Below are 22,705 nucleotides of genomic sequence, written 5' to 3'. Positions count from 1 at the left end.
CTCTGCCAGGGCCTTTCCCTCCCCCGTGCTTAGCAAAACACCTCTAAAGAGCCTGAGCCGAAGGTGCACGAGCGTTGCTGCTTACAGGCTAGTTCTGTATGCGCCTGGCGTTATGCTACCCCGTTTTGCAAAGCACGGTCACCTCCCATGGAAAATTTTCCTACTCTGCAAACTCAGAGTCTGCAGAGCAGCAAAATCCTCCGCCCTGTCTGCAGGAGGGACCGCGCGTTGCTGCCGGCGCAGGCTCGGTCCTTCCAGCTGCGCCAGAGCCAGGTGGGCTTTCACCGCGCGCGCCCACCTCGCGTGGGTACAGTAACTTCACTGTACTCGGCGTCCCGACTCGGCTTGTTTCGATGCAGAGGGCTCTTTGGAGCGTGAGCTTCTCCGGGGACGCCCGGCGCGGGCCGCTGCCCCTGCAGTGCGGTACCCGCGCCGCGTTCGCCGCGGCTGGGAGCGCAGCGGGGCTGCTTCCGACAAGCTGTGCTTCAGCCGCACCACGTCTCCTGATCAGCGCTGTTATTATTTCCTTTTATTTCTGAAAGCAAAGCGACAGAGGGTCCAAAACCTTTCTCACGTCCGTATCCAAAGCTGTCCCGTAAAATTAAAGGTAATTGCTAGCTTCTTAACAGCCTGGCGTTTACCGCTGCACCTTCCAGGGAAATAAAATTCGAGACTAAGCAACTATTGAGCCCCGCAGGTCCATTCAGCGTTCTCGGCAGGCCTTTCCCCCCGTATTTAAGCCAAAATAGTAACTAATGTAGGCAGGAAGCACAGAGAGCGATTGCTTACTGGTGACCAAAGGTGCGAAAGGTCGAGTGTTTATTTCCTCCGCTCTCCCGACGCGAACGGGGCCCAGAATCTTTTAATTATATTTCATGGCACTCTGAACTTGGGCGAGGACATAAAACACATTTATAGCTCACTTAAATTCTTGGTAATGAAACCGCCATCCTACACAGGACCTCTGCTAATCAACTGAAGACTCTCTGAGTCTGTGCTTTAAAAAAAAGAGCAAAAAAGCACTTTTTCTCCAACAGAAATGCTCATCACCGCTTAAAGGCAGCTATGGGAAAAGCAAAGTAGTTTTTAGGTACCAGGTGAGTCTGCATCAGTTCACCTGAGAGGTCTGAAGTACAAAAATACAATTTCACTGGCAACGCACATTTACTCTAAGCTTCTCTAAAGCTCTTCTTGCCTAAATATATGCCATTTTCTCTCCCTTTTAGGGAACAACAAAAAGGAGGCAATCACATACAGAGGTCCTTATGTGAAGTTCCTGAGCACTGGGCTTGGCCGCTGCCGGACCACGACACAGCGAGGGGCCAGTGCAAAGCTCCCTGCGCCCCATGGTGTCCCAAACGCTGCTTCAGTTGCCCCCAAAAGCAGAGGAGAAATGCTGCTCTCAAGAGGCAAGCCCTAGCCGCTTCCCGTGGGTCAAGTTTACTGCGTGCTGCAGCACAACACATTCGTTGGCACTCATTAGTCCTCGAGGGCCCGCTTATCCATTTTCAGCAGCATTAAAACAGGGTTTGCATTTTAGAAGTGAACCGCGGTAGCAAGCAGCTCCGGTATCTCCAGTGCTGTAAAGGCTGCATCCAGACTGATACTCACGTTACGCGTCACAGCAAATGTGACTGCCCAGAGCCTTGATGAACCAACAGCACCATCTCTATTTGGGCTTTTTTTTGGGGGGGAGGGGGAGAGAGGGGAGAAGATTTTTTAATTATTATTACTGTTGTGCAGCTTGGAATATCGCAGAGCAGCGACAGACATAACTGTGATGCTTATTAATGCACTCACGCACTACTGGCAAAACACTAGTAGAAATGGAAAGCAAAAGATTAAAGCCTCAAATATTCACAGTGAATATTTGGAGAAGACTGAGAGAGGATCTTACCAATGTCTACAAATATCTGAAGGGAGGCTGTCAAGGGGATGGGGCTGAATTCTTTCAGTGGTGCCAAGTGGCAGGACAAGAGGCAACGGGCACAAACCAAAACATGGGAAGTTCCATCCGAATGTAAGGAAGAGTATTTCCTGTGGGAGTGATACAGCACTGGAACAGGTTGCCCAGAGAGGCTGTGGAGTCTCCTTCTCTGGGGATATTCAAAACCCACCTGGACATGATCCCGTCTGACACGCTCTAGGTGACCTAGCTTGAGCAAGGGGGGTTGGACTAGATGATCTCCAGAGGTCCCTTCCAGCCTCAACCTTCCTGTGATTCAGTGAAGCTGTTCATTTTTTCTGTATGTGATTCTCCTTCACTTGGATCTCTATGTTTTAAGAGCTGGAGACCATAATGTAATATTCATATTTAACTAGATATCTGTGGTGTTTCCAAGCCAGATTAACAGCTTTGTTACCTCCTGACATAGGAATATTCTAAAATATTCCTCTCCAGTAACAGCTATAGGGAATACGGTAATTCCTGAAATTGGGGCATGCCCCATTTTCAGCTGAGATGGGCACACACACATGCATATATTCCCTCCAATAATCAACATCTCTGAGCCACCAAATTTCCATGGATCCATGCTCTTGACTCTCTGTACTCCTCTGAAAAAAAATCACAGCCTTCATTCTTTGTGAAAGAACAAACATTTGAGCAATTTTCATGGCTTTCTTTATGGCCATTTTTCCTATTATGTTTAATTTTGGTTCAGACTCTCATTTGGCAGCTCTCATAGGTTGAGCCGAGGAAGACGACTGCGGCTGTTGTTTCAAGCAGCAGGCGTAGCAATCAAGGCTGAAGCACGTGCATCCCTCTTGGAGGGACGGTCCTGACAAATGCAGACAACACTGCCAGGATTACGTGCAAAAAGAAAGCTAATATAATCAATTCAAGGTGCTTCAGAGGAAAAAACAAACCCTTATTATTTTTTTTCTCTCCTAACGGCTGCAGCCTCAACTGCTTTCCGAGCAGCGCTTGCAGGTAAGTCACCCTCCTGCTGGTGGGCTGCACGAGGAACGCTGTGGCTGCCGGCTGACCTCCCCAACACGCCGGCACCACCACGCTCTGCAAAGGATGGATCCTGCTGCAGCAGCAGCAGATTACAAGCATCATTCCTAAGGGGAAATCTTTACCCTACCTCTACCAAAACTCTAGCAGTCACATTTACATGCCCACTCCAAGTCTTTTAGCGTATCCTAACCATTGCTCCACCTAATCAAAGCACTTGATGCTGGCATCATGTTTTGCAGAATGAGATTCTGTGAAAGCTGCGTTACAGATTTCTATTTGCCTTTACACAAGGGAAGAAACTGGCACCTTGGCTAACTCCGTGGGTTTAATGAAAATGAATTATACTCCCAAGTGTCTTCTGAAGTTGCTGGGTAAAATGAGGGATTTTTTCCTCTAATATGGCTAAACTTCAGCGAATGTAAGAAACAGAATCAGAATAATATTTGACATAACCTGGAAAGGAAGTGAGGTACTGGAAAAAGCTTTGCACAGATTATACCATGTTAACTGTACTTTTAAATGTAAGAAGCTGTGCTGGTTTGAAAGGATAAATGGGAAATGGAAAGGGGGGCAGGAGAAGTGAAGCGTCTGTAAGCAGCCACTACACATGAAGACGAAATGCTTGGCGAAGGCCTTCAGGCTCTTTCTACCTCAGAGAGGGGTTATCCACTCCCAGCCTGGTTTCGTAAGTACAGGGCGCCTTCAGGCTCTCACTGGCACCACCAGGCTGCTTTGCACTGCTTCAAAGCCACCCAACCCTGCTAATTGCACTGGGCCCCCGTTACTGAGCAGGCTGTCCTACCAGAACAGGATCACTGCAAGTTGGGGGCTGGCAGGACTCCTGGCACGCCTGCAGCTTAACCAAAGCCAAGGGACGCAGGCTGTTATTTCCACGTCTAGCATCGCATGACCTTGCGCAAATCGCTTCCCTCCACAGAGCACTCACTACAAACCTTTTAAATACAAACTCCTCGGACTACAGCTGGGTCTCAGACAAGTAGCATGCCCTGCGCTGCCTGGCAGTAACAAGCATCTTGGTGTGCTATCTCAACGGTAATCAATAATAAAGCAGAATCAACAGCTTGCTGAAAGCATTTCTCATTAGAGAGAGCAAAGTACTTCTATCAGCTCGAATGAGAAAAGATACCCTGAAACACAGAAAACAACGCAGCCTGCTGTGTCAGGACATGCCACGTATTTTAGTTATGTATTTTCAAGCTTACTGCCTGTGCCAGAACCTCGCCTTGGAGGCCTCGATGCTCCCACGCTGCCCCAGGGGCTGTGTAGGAGCAGAGGCCCCATTCCCGGCAAACACTGAGCTGGGGGGAAATTGCCCTCGCAAGGGTTCATGCAGAGCTCCTACATTTCTTTGCAGAAACAGCTGCCCAGGAACTATTTTCCTCTTGTGAGGAACACCAAGTATCAGAGCGCTGAACAGTGGGAACTGCTTCATGTGGAATGAGTTAAAGTTAACTAGAATACGGTTGAGTGTAAATGGGTCCACAAAACAGGCTCTTCTGAAGAGCCATGCTGAAACTTTTCAGCTGTTCATCTCCCCTTTCATTGCTTTGACCTCCATCTGGCCAGCTGACTAAACCCTCAGCCCATATAACGCTTCTTCAATCACTGATGGCCACATCCAACACTGGCAATAAAAGCTTGGCTGATCGACTGCCTCTTCTGTGAAATCAGAGGGTTTCAAGGTTTCATGCATTGATTCCTGAATTTTAAAAATAAACTCTGCCAACACTTTTTTCCACAATGACTGCCATCACCAATTTCTTGCAAAATATGCCTGTGTCACGCAGCATCTCAGGAGAGCCGGTGCTTTCTTTTATGTCCGCAAACAGATGTACGTTACACTGCTGTCTGCGCCCTTCGGAGAGGAAGAGGCTTTTTTCCCTACGACAAAATAGTGACAGCTGTTGAAACTGAGACGCCTGATCTACCTTTTCCACCTAAACGCAGGGATGAAGGACCTCACCTCTTCAGGGTCTGTAAAGCCCCGCAGGAAGCCCCCTGCTGCTGTGCTCTCATCCCAGGCAGCACCGCTGTTTTGTTTTGTTTTTTCTGTTTACAAAAGAGAACAGTGCGCCTATGCCATCTGTTAAGTGAAGCGTTGCACGCACCGCGATACACCCTGCGGCACACGGCGGCAGCTTGCAGACTCAGTGTGAAGAGACGTGGTTGTATGGGGCAAGAAAACTCCAGGTGCTGGAAGGGCCGCAGGTGAGTCTCACAGTCGCTGCCCCGCGGCAGCGCCCTACCGGGAACGAACCTTGCCCCGAGCGCAGGAATGCACCTGGACCGACACCCACCCCGTCCCAGCGAACCATCAGTCCCACGGGAGCTGCTCGGCGTGGCTGGGTGCAGAGGGACGAGCTCTGCTGGTCACACTCCTCCCTGACCTGAAGGCGTGCTGACCAGTACTGATGAAGGTATGAGAAGCACCCGCACAGCCTGGTGTTACCCAGCTTCACAGACCCTGATCTCACAGGGACTCTTTCTCAAACCACCACAGCTTTTAAGCAGCCCACGACCTCCACGGAGCAGCTCATGCTCTCTGCACTTAGTGCACTTAGCCTACCTGCAGCCACGGCACCGGTGATGCTCAGAGAAATGGTGCCATCTTCCCTGCTTCAACCCACCACTCTACGCGGACTCCTTTCCACAATGCGTGAGACGAAAGGCAGTTATTTCAAAAGCCAGCAGCATTGCTTCTGTTTTAAGACATGACCATGGAAGATTCCTCTCCACTATCCACATATACACACACTATTTTTTAGAAGGCATCTGACAGAAACCAACCCAAGTCCCACGGGATTATCTCAGCCTGAGCTTCAAGCTGTCTCCATGAGACACTCACCGCTGAAGTTGTGGTAGCAGGACAAGACAAGTCTGGCCCTGTCGTGCCAGGGGTCACACATCTGAAGATGCAAGACCTGGAGTTCCAGGTGGCCTATTTTTCTGTGCAGAGCAGTCCTGCTTCTTTCAGGACACAACTTCTGGTGCATGGGCCACACAACTCAGACACTTTAAAACTTCAGGCCTGCAGGGTCTGGCTTGTATTATTATCATCAGAAAACATTTCCAAAATTCAGATTCAGGTTTTGATTCTGTAGTCCAAGTTTAAGCCTGCTGGGCTTACTCCAATAGTTTTGTAACCAGGACTTGCTTAATGTCTATAGTATACATAAACAAACACATTTTGAATACTTACGTATGCCACTCTACCAAAACTATCGTTGTTGGGGCTGAATACTTTTATGTATTACAGGTTAAATAAGTTGGTTCCTTCTACAAAGACATATTGGGCTGAGTTTTAAATAGGAAGTCTCTAGAAATCTCTAAAATTTGGACAGCTTTTAGGATGTTCCCACCTCGTAACATTTAAAACAATGTCTCATCTTCACAAGAAATACGTAATTGTCTAAAATCTACTCTCATGTAATGTTAATTATCTGCATGTGTGTTAACATGTGATTTCCAGCTATGCACATTTAAAATTATGAGAGCTTTTAGATGACAACAGCTTTCAAATGGGCAACCACCTATAAAATACATAAATTATAATTAACATTTGATTGCTACAGCTTAAAAACCACAGAAATTACGACAGCTACACATACAGCTTTCAGACTGTATGGTATGGAGTAAAAGCAGAAATTTTTCGTTCTACTTGTTGATGTTCCCTTAAAAACACAAAACAGTTCTGCAAAGAGAGACCTGCTGGCTGAAGGTCAGCAGTCGCTGGGCAGCGCCGGCCAAGGGCGCCACGACGGCTGCAAAGGGCCGACTGGCACGACGTTTCGGTAGCGTTAGGAAGCGATTCGCTGGGCACGGAGGGGGAGAGGACGGGCGGCCGGCCGGGGCGAGCCTCGGAACAACGCGCCTTTCGTCGAGGCCGCCGAGCCGTCCTCGTTCCTGGGGCTCCCGCTCGCAGCCCCAGCCCAGCCGCCCGCTCGCCAGCCGGGCCGGGCGGCAGCCTCCTCCCGGCGCAGTGCGCTGGAGCAAAGCCCTTTCCCGGTCAGCTCCCGCTCGCCAGCCGGCAGAGGGAGCAGCAGGCAGCGCCGGCCCGTGCCCGAGCTCCGTGTCAACGCACCGCGTTTTACAGCGTCCGACCCTGGAAGCTTCCCTCCTGCGGCGACGGCACCCGGTTGGAAACAAGCACGTTCTGCAATTAAAAGCTCTGCAGCAAGTATAACATCTTTAAAACAACCTTTACTGCCAGTCTCAGAGAGGGTCCCAGCTCCCTCCAAGACTGGCCGCGGTGTCATTTCTGCTGCTCACGTTTGCCTTTTGAAGCCTGGGCTACGTGGGATTTCCCGGCAGATGAGCTCGGACCAAAGGGAGCCTCAGCCATCCTGGTGGTCCGAAGCCGGGCACCAACAGACCTGTCCCCTGCTCCCGAAAGTGCCAAACAGGAGCCACGCGACGTCAGAGTTCACAGAAAATCCGCGTGCACAATCCTTCGAATGAAACACCATCGCTCGGACCTCAGCCTTCTCCTTAACACTGACTTATCAAAAGCACGTGCTCGTCCCTCACTGGCTGTGCTTTTCTTCCCTGGCTAAAAACAGCCAGTTGCAGAGCAAAATGCTACCCTGTCAACTCAAAGGTTACCAGGAGTTAATGTCCCTACACGTAGTTCAAATCTAACACCAGCAAATCCTAAAGTAAACTCAAACAAAACAACAAATGATCCAGAAAGGAGATAAGCAACACTGTACTTTATATTGGCAGATCCTGGAGGAAGGGCATCCCAGAAGGCACGTGTCCTCCGCTACACAGGGAGATCAGTCAGATCTTAGGATCCTGTTCCACATCTATCACTTTGACACATGGCTCTACATACATGTACATAAACATATTTTCTCTAAAAATACTTTGTATGAGATGAAGGATGCTCTACTCTTGGCCTCAAAGTGTCTGCCGCAAAAGCAGCCAGTAAGACTGAAAAAACGCATTACAGCTCCTTATAATTTGACAGAGATACAGCTCAGAAAACCAGTTCTTTGACAATTTAGGGCTTTACAGATCATAATCTGCAGGACAAATTCTTCTCCAAAGCAGCATGTTGAACACTGGCACGGTGAACATCACTTCAGAAGTGGATTGCTGCAGCCTTGCTATTTTCCAGCCAGTACTCCAGGGCAGTTTACAAGCAGAGACTATTGCCATGATCAGCAGTGAGATTACAAAAGCAAGATCTGCTGTGGGGAAGCTGAGAGACACGGCTCCAGGCCCCAGATTCAACATGCCACATCTGCTAGTGGAGAATAAATGAATAATCTGACTTTCAGGCTGCAAACACTTCTAGAAGGGGTTGGACACCCCCATCCAGTGGCACTCGCCCTTGCACGGTCCTCCGGTGCCCACACAGATGAGCTGTGCATTGGTAGCCCCAAATCCGCACTCTCTGCTGCAGGGCAGATATATGCAGGGAGAAGCAGAAAGGAAAAACCTTCCAGAATATAACACAGAAGGACCTTCAAGAAAGGGACAGCATCCCATCACGAGCTTTAGGGATACCTCCAAACTGAAGGCAATGAAAGCTCTCTCCATTACTCAACTAGTCAGAGAAGCTGCTGCTAAGGAAATCCAACAAAATCTGGCAGGAAACCAACTGCATCCACTGCCAGAAAGACTAGAAACTACCAGTCTGACATTAAAACCTCTTTTATTGATGTGACTTTTTAAACAGCACTACCTGCAAAAAGCCTTATTAACTGCAAACTGATTTGCTAGAAGACAGGCTGGTTTCTGCTGCATCATTTCAGCAGCCGAGGTGACTCCACCACCCCATCAGCAGAACTCCCTCAATTTGAAACCAGCTATGTAGTAGTTAAAGAAAATAATATTTTCTTATATACTTGTAGGTAAATATATGCTTGAAACTCAGACACAGGGTGATGAATACTGCTTTTTATCACATCTTGCATAAATTATAAGCCCTACACTGATTGCAAGGGTGGTTTAGCAAGCTAAAAAAGCTATAATGGGAGCAGGAAACATCTCCCAGCCTTGCGGCCTCAACGCAGGTCATTGTCACTACAGAAGAGCAATGATCTGTGCATTATGGTCTGGTAAAGTAATACTTTGCTTATTGACCATGTATCTCGTTTGATGCTTAAAAAATAATCTCAGATGTGTACCGCAGAGAAATAAGGGTTTGTTTTTCTAAAATACGGTAAAAACAAGGAAAGGCATCACAGCCTTAACTGACATTGCAACACAAGCATCACTTCAGTATACTTGTTTTTGCTTAATTTTGCTTTATTCTTGTTATTATTAATCCACCAAAACATCATGCTCTTGGTTATTTCTGCTTGTCAGTATAATCCTCAAAATTTTTCACCCAGTTTTGCACTCCCTTACAGGACAGATGTGGCAATCAGCAGCGGAGGCAGCAGGTGCCCCGGCTGGTGGATGTTCTGTATTACCCTCCCCGAGAGGCTGGATTTCAGAGGCCAGTGTCCGCTCAGTGCCTGCTATGTCCCATTCAGGTATCAGCCTAAGCAACCATCATTGTAAAGCCCTTTTGAAAACCTTTGTTATCATTTTTTAAGGCAGGTGAAAATAAATTAATTTTGAGTTTTTAAAAGAATGCCTTTTCTGCTGTCAACCCTGGCCACACAGCTACAAAGCACTTTGCAGAGATGTGTTGCCTTTTCTCTCTATTTAGTGTAGAAGCACTTAATCTTGGTTATCAGCTTCCTGAAGGTCAGGTTTATTTCTTTAGCTCTATTGTGAACTGCTTGAAATTTCCAGCTTCTTTCTGCCTATTACAGCTTCTTTCCCTAACACCTATTCTTCTCACAATAGCTCCATATGATGACTGTTGATAAAGGTAGGAGGCCCATGACTCTAAATGTCTGACCTTCATCAAAATCTGATAATGGACATGGTTTCTGAATCATAGGTCACCTCAATTTTGCCAATAAACCGTTTATTTCCAGTGACCTTCAGACCTGGAGGCTTATTGCATGCACTGCAAAATAGATCCTTCAGGGAACAATAAAACTAAGAGAGTCATCCTTACCCTTGGCTTAGCATTTTAGAAGGGATGCTCTAATTTGGAGAACATAGTTGCCCACAACATCTCCAGCATCACAGTCTAAGGGCCTTCATTGCTGTATAATGCTTTCTGCTAGTGGCATGAAGCTGAAAGTTGTGTCTAACAGGAACCAACCTCCCTTCCATGTGCAGTCTCTATGGAAAGGAAAAGCAGCAGCCATGCCTTTCTAAACCTTCCCTGCCTAGTGAGGACTATCCAGTCACCTTTATCACATTCTTCAGCTTACAGCTCAAGGCATCGTGCCAAGCTTTACTTCACTACTGCAGATGTTATGCTGCTGTGGTAAGACCTGATTACACTATGCTTGTAAAAGCTGTGCCTGTGCCAAGGTACATGATTTGTTGATCCGACTGCCTGCCAACCTCCTGGAACGGCTTTACTGACATGGAGTTCGCAAAGTAAAACGAGTTGCTCTTGCAAAAACAGCCTGAGGGACAACTCCTATTGAAGGGCAACACTCCACGCGAACAGCTGAACCAGATGCAGAGGAAGGTGTAGCAAAAAACTGCCTTGCTCAAATGGCACTTGGATATTGCAGGTGTGAAGCGGGGGGGGGGGGGGGGGGTGTGTGAACAGAGCTAGTCTGACTTACCATCGAAGCTTCTGTACTGAGCCGTTAGGATTGTCTGCACCGAGCGACCCGCCTCCTTCGTCATGGCTTCAAACTCGCTCCGGCTTTTGTTTGCAAAGTTCTCTTCCATCTCGCTGGTGCAGCAGGTATAGCCTTGGGGACAGATTTGCAAGTGCTCCCCTAAAACGAGAGAAAATGGAGTTGAATGGCTAGGTCAGGAAAAAGACAAATTTCATCCCACGTAACTCGGCTCAGAGACGTGCCAACTCAACCCAATTCTACCCTCCTTTCCCTAGTAACCTGGAGCTGCATCAGGCTTTATGTGTCCAGCTGCTACTTTGGGTTATCCTGTTTTAACATAGTGGTTGGTCTGAATGTGGAAAGAAATTTTCTCACTGCTGACTTGGAGGTAAAGACAAAGCCAGGGAGACAAAAATCCCTGAGCGTGGTGAGGAAAGGGGAAACAGAAGCATCTCCTGCCCCAGGCCTGTCCTGCACTCCCAGCAGACGTGAAAACCTCTGATTCTATGACATGTTAATTGTCCTCATTAGACTGAACGTGTCTCTTAGATCAGCTGTTTGAAACTACCTTGCAAAAAAAGACAAAACCAAAGTAAATCAAACCAAAAAAATAGTAGCAATCGCCATCCTGAGAAGAGGTTTCTCTGACCAGAGAAATGAGAGCAGGGCGAAGTTTTCAGAGGACACAAGGACACGTGAAAAGCCACTGGAATCTAGGTATCTAGTTCACCCCTAGGCATTTTGAAATCTTTCTATTTACTCTTTTTTTTCAATAAAAAACTACATCCCAGAAAGAGACAAGACTATACAAAAAGAAAAAAAAAAAAAAAAAAAGGAAAATGTTGCAATGACAGGCACCCACTGAATATACCCCTTACTCCCTTACTATATGGAAGGACAGGAAAAGTAAGAGGACTCAGATGTTAAATTTAAAGAATTCTTCAGTCTGGGAGCTCCTCTTGCCCCTCCACAATCTGCCACAGAAAAGCAAGTATTTGCATAGGCCCAGGCAGCAACGTTTTGAAAATAATTGCTTAAGTTCTTATGAGTCCTTCCAAAGAGACATCCACCTACAAATACACCCTGGATTTCTCCTTATCCAGCAATAAGAATTCAGTTGAATGAAATCAAACATTAGGATTTTTCTTTTCCTAAAGAAAAAAATAAATCTTGTTCCAAACACGCGCTAGGGTAAACCAATTACAAAGAAGTTAACATGCTTAATGTAATTTGGTTGGGATTGCCAACAATTTTCCTGGCAATTTTACAGGACTGTTGTCTTAACATCACAGCTGAGCTGAAACATATATTTAAAATCGTGTTTTATCATGCGTGTCTTGACTTTGCCAGATCCTGAACCTGCACAGTCCTCCACCAGAGCTTCCCATTAAAGCCTCCAGCTATTTCCCACGCAGACCTCTTTTCAAAGGGACCTTGGGCTCAAGGGCCTTTCACGCTGGGCACAAACCTGACCTTTGTGAACGGCACGTCATTAGAAGTCTTGCTCAGAGCCCATTTGACATCAGTGCTCTGCAGCTCATGGATTTTAGCAGAAGTCGTTCAGGATGAGATTGCACTTCCCTAGCACTGGGTCCGCGATCACCGGCAGCTCTGAAGGTGATGGGCGAGATCTGCCCTTGGAAAGCAAGGGCCATGGCACACATTGGCATGTTTGGCAGCTCTTATCTTGTTTCTGGAAGGTTTTCCTAGGGGAACTGTCACTTTCTGGCCCTGCCACCATCCCCCTCTGCTCCTTGAAGAGCTAAGCCAGCATGGACCCTCATGTCTTAAGCCTGGTAGAGGATGAAGGCCACGGACAACAGCGTGTCCTACACCACCTCCTAACTCTCTTGACTAGGATGAAGGCCAGGGATGGTGGAATGTCCTATACCACCTCCCAAAAACTTCAGCTAGGGCAAAGGTCAGGGACAGTGGCATGTCCTGTATGTCTACCAATAGCCTCAACTTGCATGAAGGCCAGAGACGATGGAGCATCCTCCATTGCCTCCCAAATCCCTCGACTAGGATGAAGGCCAGGTGCAGCGGGGCATCCCACTCCATCTCTCACCTCCTTCAGGACTCTGCTTCCCACGAGGGCACAGCACAACAGCCCAAGGCAACCCAACCCCCAGCAAGACGAAGAACCCACTTGGGTAGGATGGCCAGGACACACACACTATGCAACTCAGCACCAGCCATAGCAAATGCAGTTTGAAAGTTATGTTGCTTGCCTAAGCCTTTCTTTCTCACATTTCCTTTCATAAACTAGGTTCTTACAATTCATTCCCCAGCCTCATTTCTATAAAGCTACATTTGTGTGAGAAAGTCATCATGAGGATTGCTGCCATGCAACAGACAGGCATAAAAAGGGAGCTATAATTTTTTGACAAGACACAGCTTTGTTTCCTGTCATGGCAAATTAAAATTTGCTTCTTGTCCAGCTTTTGCAGTCTGATTTCTGTCTCCACAGGCTTTCTAACAAGGATTTAAGTCCTATTTACAGCTGTTCGACTGGAGTATACATCCTTGCACATTGCCTTTGCTGTCATCAGGAACACTGTTCACAAGGGCTTGCAGGCAAAGTCCCATGCCATGAACAACCCTTTATAAACTCCGTATTTTGGTAAACCAAGATGAAGCAGAGGGACCTGGAGACTCGGGGAACTGCCTCTCCTGCCTGGCTGCCAGCAAATGGGGCCTGGCTAGCGACTGCTGCACACCTCGTGTTCGCAAAGGGGTAACCGGATCGCTGGGAGGGGGCACCCAGACGGCCTCCTTCACGGAGCTCGGTGCCGGCTCCCTCCGGAGCAACGTGGGGCTGCAAGAGGAGGGGGGCAAGCTGGTCAAAATGGGATGTGACAACCCGCGTGCTCCCACGCCAGTTGCACGCCCAGGGCACATCCCATGGAAACAGCACCGGTGCAGCACCTTTCCGCGTTAATAGAGCATCAAATCGTCACCAACCACCAGGCTTCAGAGAGAGGATGGAGACAAAGGGAAAAAAAATTACACCCATAATTTATTGCTTAAAATTACTTATTTTTCCACATTTGTGAACTGACTGTAGAAATATCCTCTTAATGCTTAAGCTCAGAGCAGTCTGAATTCCTTCATTTTCGCTCTCTCCAGGCAGCTGTATGGTTATCAGCATCACAGCATTTTATCTCAGCGGGAAGCAAAGTTTTCATCATTTAGCTTTGCAATTCAAACTCCGCGCGTGCAGCGCTGTCGTACAGCACTCCAAGAATGTTTGCTTGTGCGGTGTTTTCACCCGACCCACCCTGGAAATGCTGACTGTTATTAGCAAATCCTTTTTACTGACTGCAAATCAAAACATGCTCTATAGGGCACTTTTGCTTTGCCTGCATTTCCGAGTTTGTTCGTTTGCTGCCTCACCGTTACATCATTGCCGAAGCCGCGCTGTAAATACGTCCGGTTCCCTCGGCGGCGATCGTCCGCAGAGAGCTGCGCAGAGCTCGCCGTGTTTTACGGGATGCAAATCTGCAGGACACAATGCACCTCTTCCCATATATCACCACGTCAGAAAAAATTCCCCTTGCACACAGCTGACACGTTGCATTACCAGAGCAAAACCGGCCGCAGGCAGAGGCCGGGTCCCAACCTCCTCGGAGGTCACGGATATGCTCCCAGCGCCTCCAACCAACGCTGCCTCCAGCCCAAAGACAACCAGCTCTTCGGTGCCTGATGGGTGGGCTCCTGAGCTACCCAAGAGAAAACCAAAATCCCCGAGGCCTTGACTCGTGGCCCTGGCTCAGGAGGCTCTGCCGTCTCTTGGGAGCGGGGCCGGGGCAGAGCGGGCGCGGAAGCGGCAGCCAGCAAGTGTCTCGCTCGCGATCAATCGCCCTGGAGTGGAGAGGAACAGGCAGGGGCTGACGGCAAGCAAGCGTCACGCCGGTCGGCTCCGGGCGCGCTTTGTCCTTCGCATACCCTTTCTCTGGGCTGGGTTAGCGGTGCATCTGGGCTCTCAAATTCAGGGGGCTAATTCGCAGGAGCGAGAGAAGAGCACTCGGCTCCTTTCACCAGGCTGGGGAGACTGAACTCGTTACAGTGTCTGCAGACAGTCTGGGCTTATTTGGCAGTGTTAAAAGTTTCTAAATGCAAATTATTCCCTCCCAGAGGTTAGTTTACTTTGGGTTGCGATAAACCCATTGTGGTCCTTCCCTCATGTTTGCAGCACCCTTCCTGTTCCCCCCCCAGCTGCTTCTACAACTCCTTGCAGGCTCCTGTCTTGAAACTGCCTGCCGGCTGCTCCTGAGCCGGGCACCCCAGCCCTGGACACCTACTGCCCCACTGCAGCATCCCGGGGGCCAGTGGGCACCAGGAATATTGACAAGGAGAGTGACCGTCCCAAGCAGCTTGCTGAGATCCTTCCTGCCAGTAACGCAGGGATGCCTGGTTCGGCCCCCAGGCAACCAAGGAGTCCCTGGCTTTCCCTGCTACATCCTAGGGCTTCCCGTCTTGTCTCTCTTCGCACCTGCATCCCACCTAGGCTAGCAACTCCCAGAAGCAGGAACTGAGGGCAAAATGGATAGTTCAGACCATGGGGGTATTTTTTTACACACAAGAGTACCTGTGGCAGCAGCAAAGCAATCCTGGAGGCGGCAGAGACGTCAGAAGCGCCTTGCAGAGAGGCAGAGCAGTGGAAGCAAGCCCCATGCTTACGCCTCCCGGCTTTCCCTGCCTCAGGCGCTCTTGTTTCCACCTTCCTCAAAATATGCATCTTTAAAAAGAGCACGATCCCCAGAGCAGTTCAGGGCACGCCAAGAAGTAACCAACAGCAGAGCCTTTAACACCAGTACCATGATGCTACCTGGAAACTCAGTCTTGTCACAGATAACCCATGGAAGAAGAGCAGGTATCTAAAAGCTTTCAGACTAGGAGATAGTACTGGTTAACCCTCCTGGGACTATCTCTTTGTGCACATTGAGTTCTAGTTGCACTGAGAAACATAACTGGCAAGTTGTTTCCCAACACTTAAGGCCCATAATACTTGTGCAAGATAGGCCAGCATCCCTTTGCCTGGGGGACAGCTGGTCTCTCATCAGTAAAATGACTGGCTTATAATCGCTAACATCGAATTAAACTTAGTACTACATTAACCAAAGTGCAGATCAGGAGGTTACATGTATTGCAGAGGCCAGGGTTAGCTAACCATTGTGCATCCTGTTTCTTTGATTTGCACTTAGCTGTTTGTAAAATATATTGCATCTTCTATTTTCTGATTATGTATTAAGAATATTGGCTTGTTTGGCTTCGGTTTGCACCTAACATCAGGGGAGTCAGGGAAGGGCCTGAATATTAAGTATTCTACAGAAAACCTTCATACTTTGATCAAAACACACTGAGTCCTGTCCTCCTGTCTTAGTGGTACCATGGGCTGAGGATATGCATGGCGGCAGGTGTCCTGCCACAAAGTCCAGGCTGGCCAAGAAGAAGAGGTGCCACCAGATGGGCTAGTGGTTATGAAGAAAGGCTGTGCTACTGAAGTCAGAGTTTGCCAGCAGGTCCGTCGCAAGCACTTCGCATCACCTGGTGCAGGAGAGCAGCTCTGCTTCGCCACCACCCTGCAGCCATCCCAGAGCAGACCCCAGCAGGCATTACCTAGCGAGACACATGACTTGGTCTCAGCCAGCCCAAGGCTCGCCTCAGAGCAGTGTCTCAAGCCAAGGGCGCGAGGAAGAAGACTCGTCTTGCCTGCTTCATCCACACAGGCTGCCCCATGTGTGTTGTTGGTACCTGCGGGCCTGAGTAAGGGGAGACGGATTTGGCTCTATTGCAGCCAACCTCTATTTCTGCTTACTGCTGGCGTGGGAGTTGCTGCTATCTTGGGGGACTGATAACAAGGGCACAAAAGTTTTTTCAAGCTGCACATCGCAGGTCTGAATTTATCCCGTCAGCAGCTTTTATAAGGCCTTACTATCTGATGGCTAATGAAAAGGCGTGTGCCACCGAGATGAACTCACGCTTTCATCCCAGATAGCGACAGCGAGCGCTACGTTCCACACCAGAGATAAAAAGGGCAAGCTGCAAAGCAGCACGCTCGTTCAAGTAAGGACAACAGCAAAACACCGACTGCTTGCTCACACAGCTCATCGTTCACACCAGGATCACACCGAAGCGACAGCTCAAGACCAGCTAACCCCCGAGATTTTCTCTTTCCACTCCCCACGCTTCTTCTCCCTACCAGAATTTAGTTAAACATCAAAACATCATTAACCAAATAAGATAACCTAATCTGGCCAGCGCGCAGAGCTGGCTCCGCACCAGGTTACCACTGTTCTGTGATTGCCTTACGGCAAAAACTTGACATAGTGAACCGATAGAGGTATTTCTGAGAAAATCACAGCCGGCACCCCCAGGGCAGAAAACCACTGCTAGATGCAAAGGTTTTGGGACTAGCGCAAAACCTCGAGGCAGGGGTCCCAGGAAGCTCGGCGGGAGGGCGCGGGGAGGCAGAACGGGCGTTTCCTCTGCGTTTGCACGGTCCCCAAGCCGAAACCCTTCAGACGCCGAGGCCGTCAGCTCAGGGTCATGCTCCCACGCTGCAAGCGGGGCATCAATTTGTTTAATTCCAGATCCTGATATCAGAGGAAGGCAAACATGGGCAAAAAAAAAAAAAAAGGTTAATTAACAGAGGGGGAAAATGCCACCCCCATGCCCTGGAAAAATATTAAGTAGAGAGTAAATAAGAGAGCACCTTCAAGAAATGAGAGCCTTGAAAATCCTCGTGTCATCTGTGTGGGTTTCAGTGGCAAACTGCCCAGCGGAGGGGAACACAGAAAACCTCGAAAACCCCGCAACAGCCTCGACTGGGACTGAAAGGGCTGCCAGAAAGCAGCGCACCCCGCGCGGCTCCCTGGGCACCAGGAGGCCTTTCTGAAGGACCGCGGTGGTCCACAGCGCACCTCTCCACCGCCGGCCGCCCAGGGCCTCGCTTGGGAGCTGCGCGCTCCCACCACCTCCAGCTTTGCCTACGCAGCAAAACCGGCAACGGCCGCAACAACCCAAGCCAACTCGGAAATGCTTTCTAATTTGCAGTAGAAAAAGACCTTCTCCAGTGGTTTGAGAGAGAGGAGGAAAGAGCGATTTAGGGCCAAGCCCACACGTCCCGCAGGCGGCGAAAGCTCTCCGTCCGGCTCCCCGAAGGGGCCCCGCACTCCCAGAGCGGCGTGGGCCGACGCGGTGGTGCCCAGCAGGTCTCTGCGCGGTGCTGGCGATGAGCCACGCGGGATGGCTTGGCAGCGGAGCCGGGACACAGCCTGTCGTCAGCACCCTCCACGTAAACCCATCTTGGAAGAAGCCACCAGGGCAGGCAAGAAGGCTTTCGCGACCCGGGGAGCTCGTCATTACACTCCTTCCTCTCCTGGGCTCCAAAAAACCCCAAACTCTTAAAATCCATCTCAGACGAGGGAAGAATTACCTTGTCTTTTCACGTAACACTTGGGGGACACACTGAAACCATGGGTCAGCACGCTCCTTCAGAGCTGCCCTGAGCACATCGGCTTCTCACCACATGTTTTGGGTCACAGCTGGGGATTTCTTCTCCCCATCAAAACTAAGGGGCTTTTTATCCAGTTTGTTGCAACCTAAAATAAGCAAACCTATCACTCCCCTCCCAGACGCAGCTTCATTGGAGGCTTCCTAACAACACAGATACGTTACTATGCGGGACGCAAAGCAATTTGTTAAGCAGAATCTTTCTCAATTTCTTCTGAAGAAAGTATCTGCTAAAGAAATTACCAGATTTTTCTCTTGCACAAGCAGCTTGTGGCCTGAAGGATCACAGCGTGGAAAAACGATCTCGGTAGTAAACTGAAGATTAAAGACGCGCTTCCCACTAAGAGGTTTTATAGGTGATGGCTTTTGGTTTATTTCTCCATTAAAAAAGGCTTCTGGGCAGTAACTCATATAATCCATGAGAGGAACCTGAGAAAGGGGTTGGTTAAACAGGAAAGGCTTCTCCAGTCCTTCTGCTGAAGCCCCGCAGGGAAATGGTGATCCTGCACTTTGGGCCATTCCAGGACACAGAGGTGAATGAGCTGCAGCGGGGCTGCAAGGTCCTCGTCCGAGGACAGCAGCTGCTCGCGGCCCGTCCCCACCACTTCAGTAGAAAGAGCAAGGAAACCTGCACTCGTCCTCCACCGAGAAAATTCGGGAGCAAGCCGGCAGCTCCGGACTGCCGTAGCCCCTTCCCACGGCAGTGCGCCTGCTGCTGGGAAGGAACTCGTCTTCCATCCACAAACCCCTTCCCCAAGGGAAGATGAACAAAAAAGTCCCAAACAATCTGTCTGCTGGTAAGAACAGAAGTGGTTTCTCAGTTGGCAGAAACACCCATCTTTAAACACAAACAAAAGTAGTCACTGGATCTAAAGCCAATTCCGAGTTTGCAAAAAACAAAATGCTTATGCCTAAAAATAAAATAAATTAGGTTAAATTACAGTCATTAATCTTGAATTCCACATGTGCATACTTCTCAAAATTTAAGATAAGAATGCATGCATTAAGTTTTCTGAGTCCCACAGATCTAGGATTATCCTTTTTTGGATCTTTGTAAAAATGTACTAGACATTTCCTACGGAGAGTTGTTGGCTCATGCCATAAATTAGGAGTGCTTATACTTCTCCTAGAACTCTTTGCTGTACGTGTAGGCAGAAAGTGCAGGAGTGGAGGGGGTAAGTCCTGGCTGATGTGGACTTTTTCAGTTTGCAACTCTGGAAGGTTTTGTCAGCCCCATACATGCTCCCTTTTCCCCCTCAGCTATTGCTTTGTTCAATGACATTTTGGCCAGCAGTGGAAGCGCTGAACAACCCACGGAGGCCATTCGTACAGTTTGAGCCACCCTGAAAGGCAACTGGAAGTACAAGGTCATCTTGTGAGAACATGAAATTGCAGGCTTCCAGTTAGATAAAATTTATGCCACTGATATCGGAAAAATGAATATCAGAATCAAGTGTGGAGTTTGCACAAGTATGTATCCTGCAAGAGACTTGCAGCAGAAGGAATTTGATATTCTTGCCTTTCATTTCTGGTTGTAAAAGAACATAGGTGAAACCCATGTCCTCTCTCTGTACATCTCCATCCGACCTTCAGAGCTGCCAAGTGGACTATAGAAAGCCATGTATAAACCCAAAGACACAGTGGATATCCAGAAAGAGCTTCTTTTCTGCCCTTAAAATTAATCCGGGGGCTATGATGAGACTAGAGCTGTAGTCAGGCCCCGCTGCAATCGTTTTGTGAACTGAATTCTGTCTCCACAAGGGCTGAACCATCACTTTTCACCGTCACACAGCAGCTCGGAGCACCGGGTTTGAACTGGGGTGCGCATTGAACACTCCAGCGCCCTGCTAGATCTGAACGTGGCTCATCGTACATATTCCCCAAATCTTACCAGAGCAATGTATTTTAGGCAACCTTTGCTTGGAAAGTTAATGAAAATGTAGCTGTTCTCCCCAGAGCATCGGGAACGTGTGACCAAGAAACGTTGCCAGTATCTGTCTCGCAGCAAGATTAGTGTTGGGTTTGTGTGGTGTCCTATTTATAACTTTGACAAACAGCTCACCCAATCATTTCATACTTAATCACAGTTGTCTGCCCAGCTCCCTTCAGAGAAATGTTTTCCAAAAAGTATGTGCCAATATAATATGAACAAAAGGAAGCAAACCACGTTCAAAAAAAAACCCTTGCTCCCCAAACCATCAAAAGCTCACAAGCCAGACAGAAATCAGGTCTTGGTAAATCATATAAGGCATAATTATAGTGTCATTACTCATGGTACTGCATGGCTATAGTTAGTCAGTGTTTCCACTGTAAACCCCTATTTTCATTGGGATTTGCAGCTCAGCTGTAAGGAATTAAGCTCAGGATGAAATTTGGCAGTAGAAATTTCAGAGTAGGGATTATTTTTTAAACTACGTAAAAATGTTTTTCCCTCTCGATTCCCCTCTTATTTCTGAAGCTGTAGCAGTACAAATAAAGAGAGAGCGTGCCTGAGCGCTTTTTCAAGTTTGATTTCTCTGCATGTGTCCATGTGGTTGATGAGATCAAAAATGACAATTTAGCTGAGATTTTCAAATATAGGAGTCTTAAAAGTTTGAAGTTATGACACTCACAACAGCTACAGCTCAGCTTTCCTTAGGACATATTTGTAAGTATGGTGTTAACTGCTATGCATTAATTAAGGGGTCTTTACATTTAGTATAAATCCTGCCTTAACATCCAGTGCCAAATATGGGTTTCCACTTCATGGGACAGAATTGTTAGTTTTCTCTGCATTTCTTCACATCTTTCCTTCTTTCAAATCACACCTTCCGAGGATTAGCCGGGACGGCTTTCTGCTGGACTCGCCTCTCAGCCCTGTCTTCCTGGCCCCTTCCTCCCGCCTACCTGCCTCTTCATCACAGCTCACACTGCAGCACGTACACATGTGGGGTTGAGACCACTGAAGAAGGGAAAGCGACAGGAGAAATACCTTAGTGGGACATTTTATCCCAGCAAATACTAAATAGAGCCTCTTGCAACATTTCCAATTACTCAGGGGAAACAGAGCACTGTTTATACACATAAACATGCTGGAAAAATGTATTTGCTCCTTTCCAGCCAGTTGTGGGTGAAGCTCCCTAGAGAATCAGCATCTCTGGACGTGAATGAGTTTTACTTTTGTGCATATGGACCACATACTAGTGAGGTGCAGCAGCCTCTGGGCACTATGTCTGGTTGTCATAGGATGTCACAGGCAGGACACACCAGCAGATCCTTTGAGCGCAATCCCAGCTCAAAGTGGTGGACCACAATCATCCAGCTTGGAAAAAAACACTATAAAACTGAGTTTCAGGACTTACAAGACTCAGCCTGGAACTTGACTGTTTTTTAAAAAACAGACTAGTTTATCCCAGTCATCAGGATAACTTGGATCATCTTGCAGTGGTCATGCTGTCCTTGGAGTTTCCCACCCCGGACAGAATGAGCTCCAACTTGCACTGCTTCCCCAAGGTTGAAAGGATGAGAGCTGAGAAGGTATTGGGCAGCATTCCCAAGGGCAGCTGCCTGCAAGCCACTCTGCAATTGCAACACACCTTTCAGAAGACAGGAACTGCCCCTCCCAACAGTATCACTTTTGATTGCGAGGGAAGCAAATATCCCACCACCCTGATCATTTGTGCAAACAATAAGAGCAAAAATCTCCTTTAAGAAAGGATTTACTTATCACTACTACAAATTCTAGCAATCACAGTACTTTTGTTGCAGTCATTTCCTGAACTACTGCCACTTCTTAAAAACTATAGAATGCAGAATTCTCAGATATACTACTTGCATCTGTTTTTCAAAGCAGCAGTTAGAAATTAAAAACGAACTCAGTAAGATTACTCATGTACATACACTCATTCACAGGAACGCTAGCAAGATCTCACCGCAACAGTTATTAACCTGCCACAACACATTCACAGAATAACAGCTGATAACTGTGCTATAACTGGCCTCCGTAGACTATGGTGGCGACCAGGGAATATCTTAGAGAAACTGCCATGCACTAAGTGCTGGGCTAAATGCATAAAAACAGGTTAAAAAAAAAAAAAAAAAAAAGCTCTGCAATTTCAGGAATTTATAACTTGAGAAAGGTCCTTTCTTGACATTTTGGTTATTGAGTCTTTTTCACTTGCACACCACAAAGACATCATTGTGGCTTCAGTTTAAACACAAACTGCATGAGTTTTTCCTTCACCTCTTTTCGCCCCAAATGTAGGCTTTCAGTATTCTGTAGCTCGCAACTCTGGCCACCGTAGACCACCTTCTGCACTAGTCAGTAAATGATAACGCTCATTTTAAAAGATGTATTTAGTTTTCCCAATACTGTGCATCCAAACAGGTTATCTATTTCCACTTGGGAAAATCTGTAGCTTTTCAGAGTATCTCATACCTCATGTCCCAGATACTTAACTAGGTCTACGTCTAGAAGGCCAATAAAAGTGGCAAGCTTTCCTTTTGACCCTGAGGCTCTTTATCTGAGCTTACTGAGCAACTTGATTCTCGAGTAAGCATATTCCTTGCACATCAA

At 48.0% G+C, this 22,705-nt stretch overlaps 1 protein-coding gene across 1 annotated transcript in view; it reads right to left on the bottom strand.

The window, feature by feature from the left end:
- The window catches only part of GPC1 (glypican 1), a 165,503-nt gene that overhangs the window by 72,001 nt on the left and 70,797 nt on the right, over window positions 1–22,705 (bottom strand). Inside the window, exon 2 of the mRNA XM_062582842.1 lies at window positions 10,633–10,791. Within this exon, the coding sequence (XP_062438826.1) occupies window positions 10,633–10,791 (159 nt within the window). The remainder of the gene's footprint in view (window positions 1–10,632; window positions 10,792–22,705) is intronic.

This window comes from Rhea pennata, chromosome 9, assembly GCF_028389875.1.
Source record: "Rhea pennata isolate bPtePen1 chromosome 9, bPtePen1.pri, whole genome shotgun sequence".
Lineage (NCBI taxonomy): Eukaryota > Metazoa > Chordata > Aves > Rheiformes > Rheidae > Rhea > Rhea pennata.
Note: the sequence above shows the minus strand (reverse complement) of the source record. Positions and strands in the feature narration are given on the sequence as shown.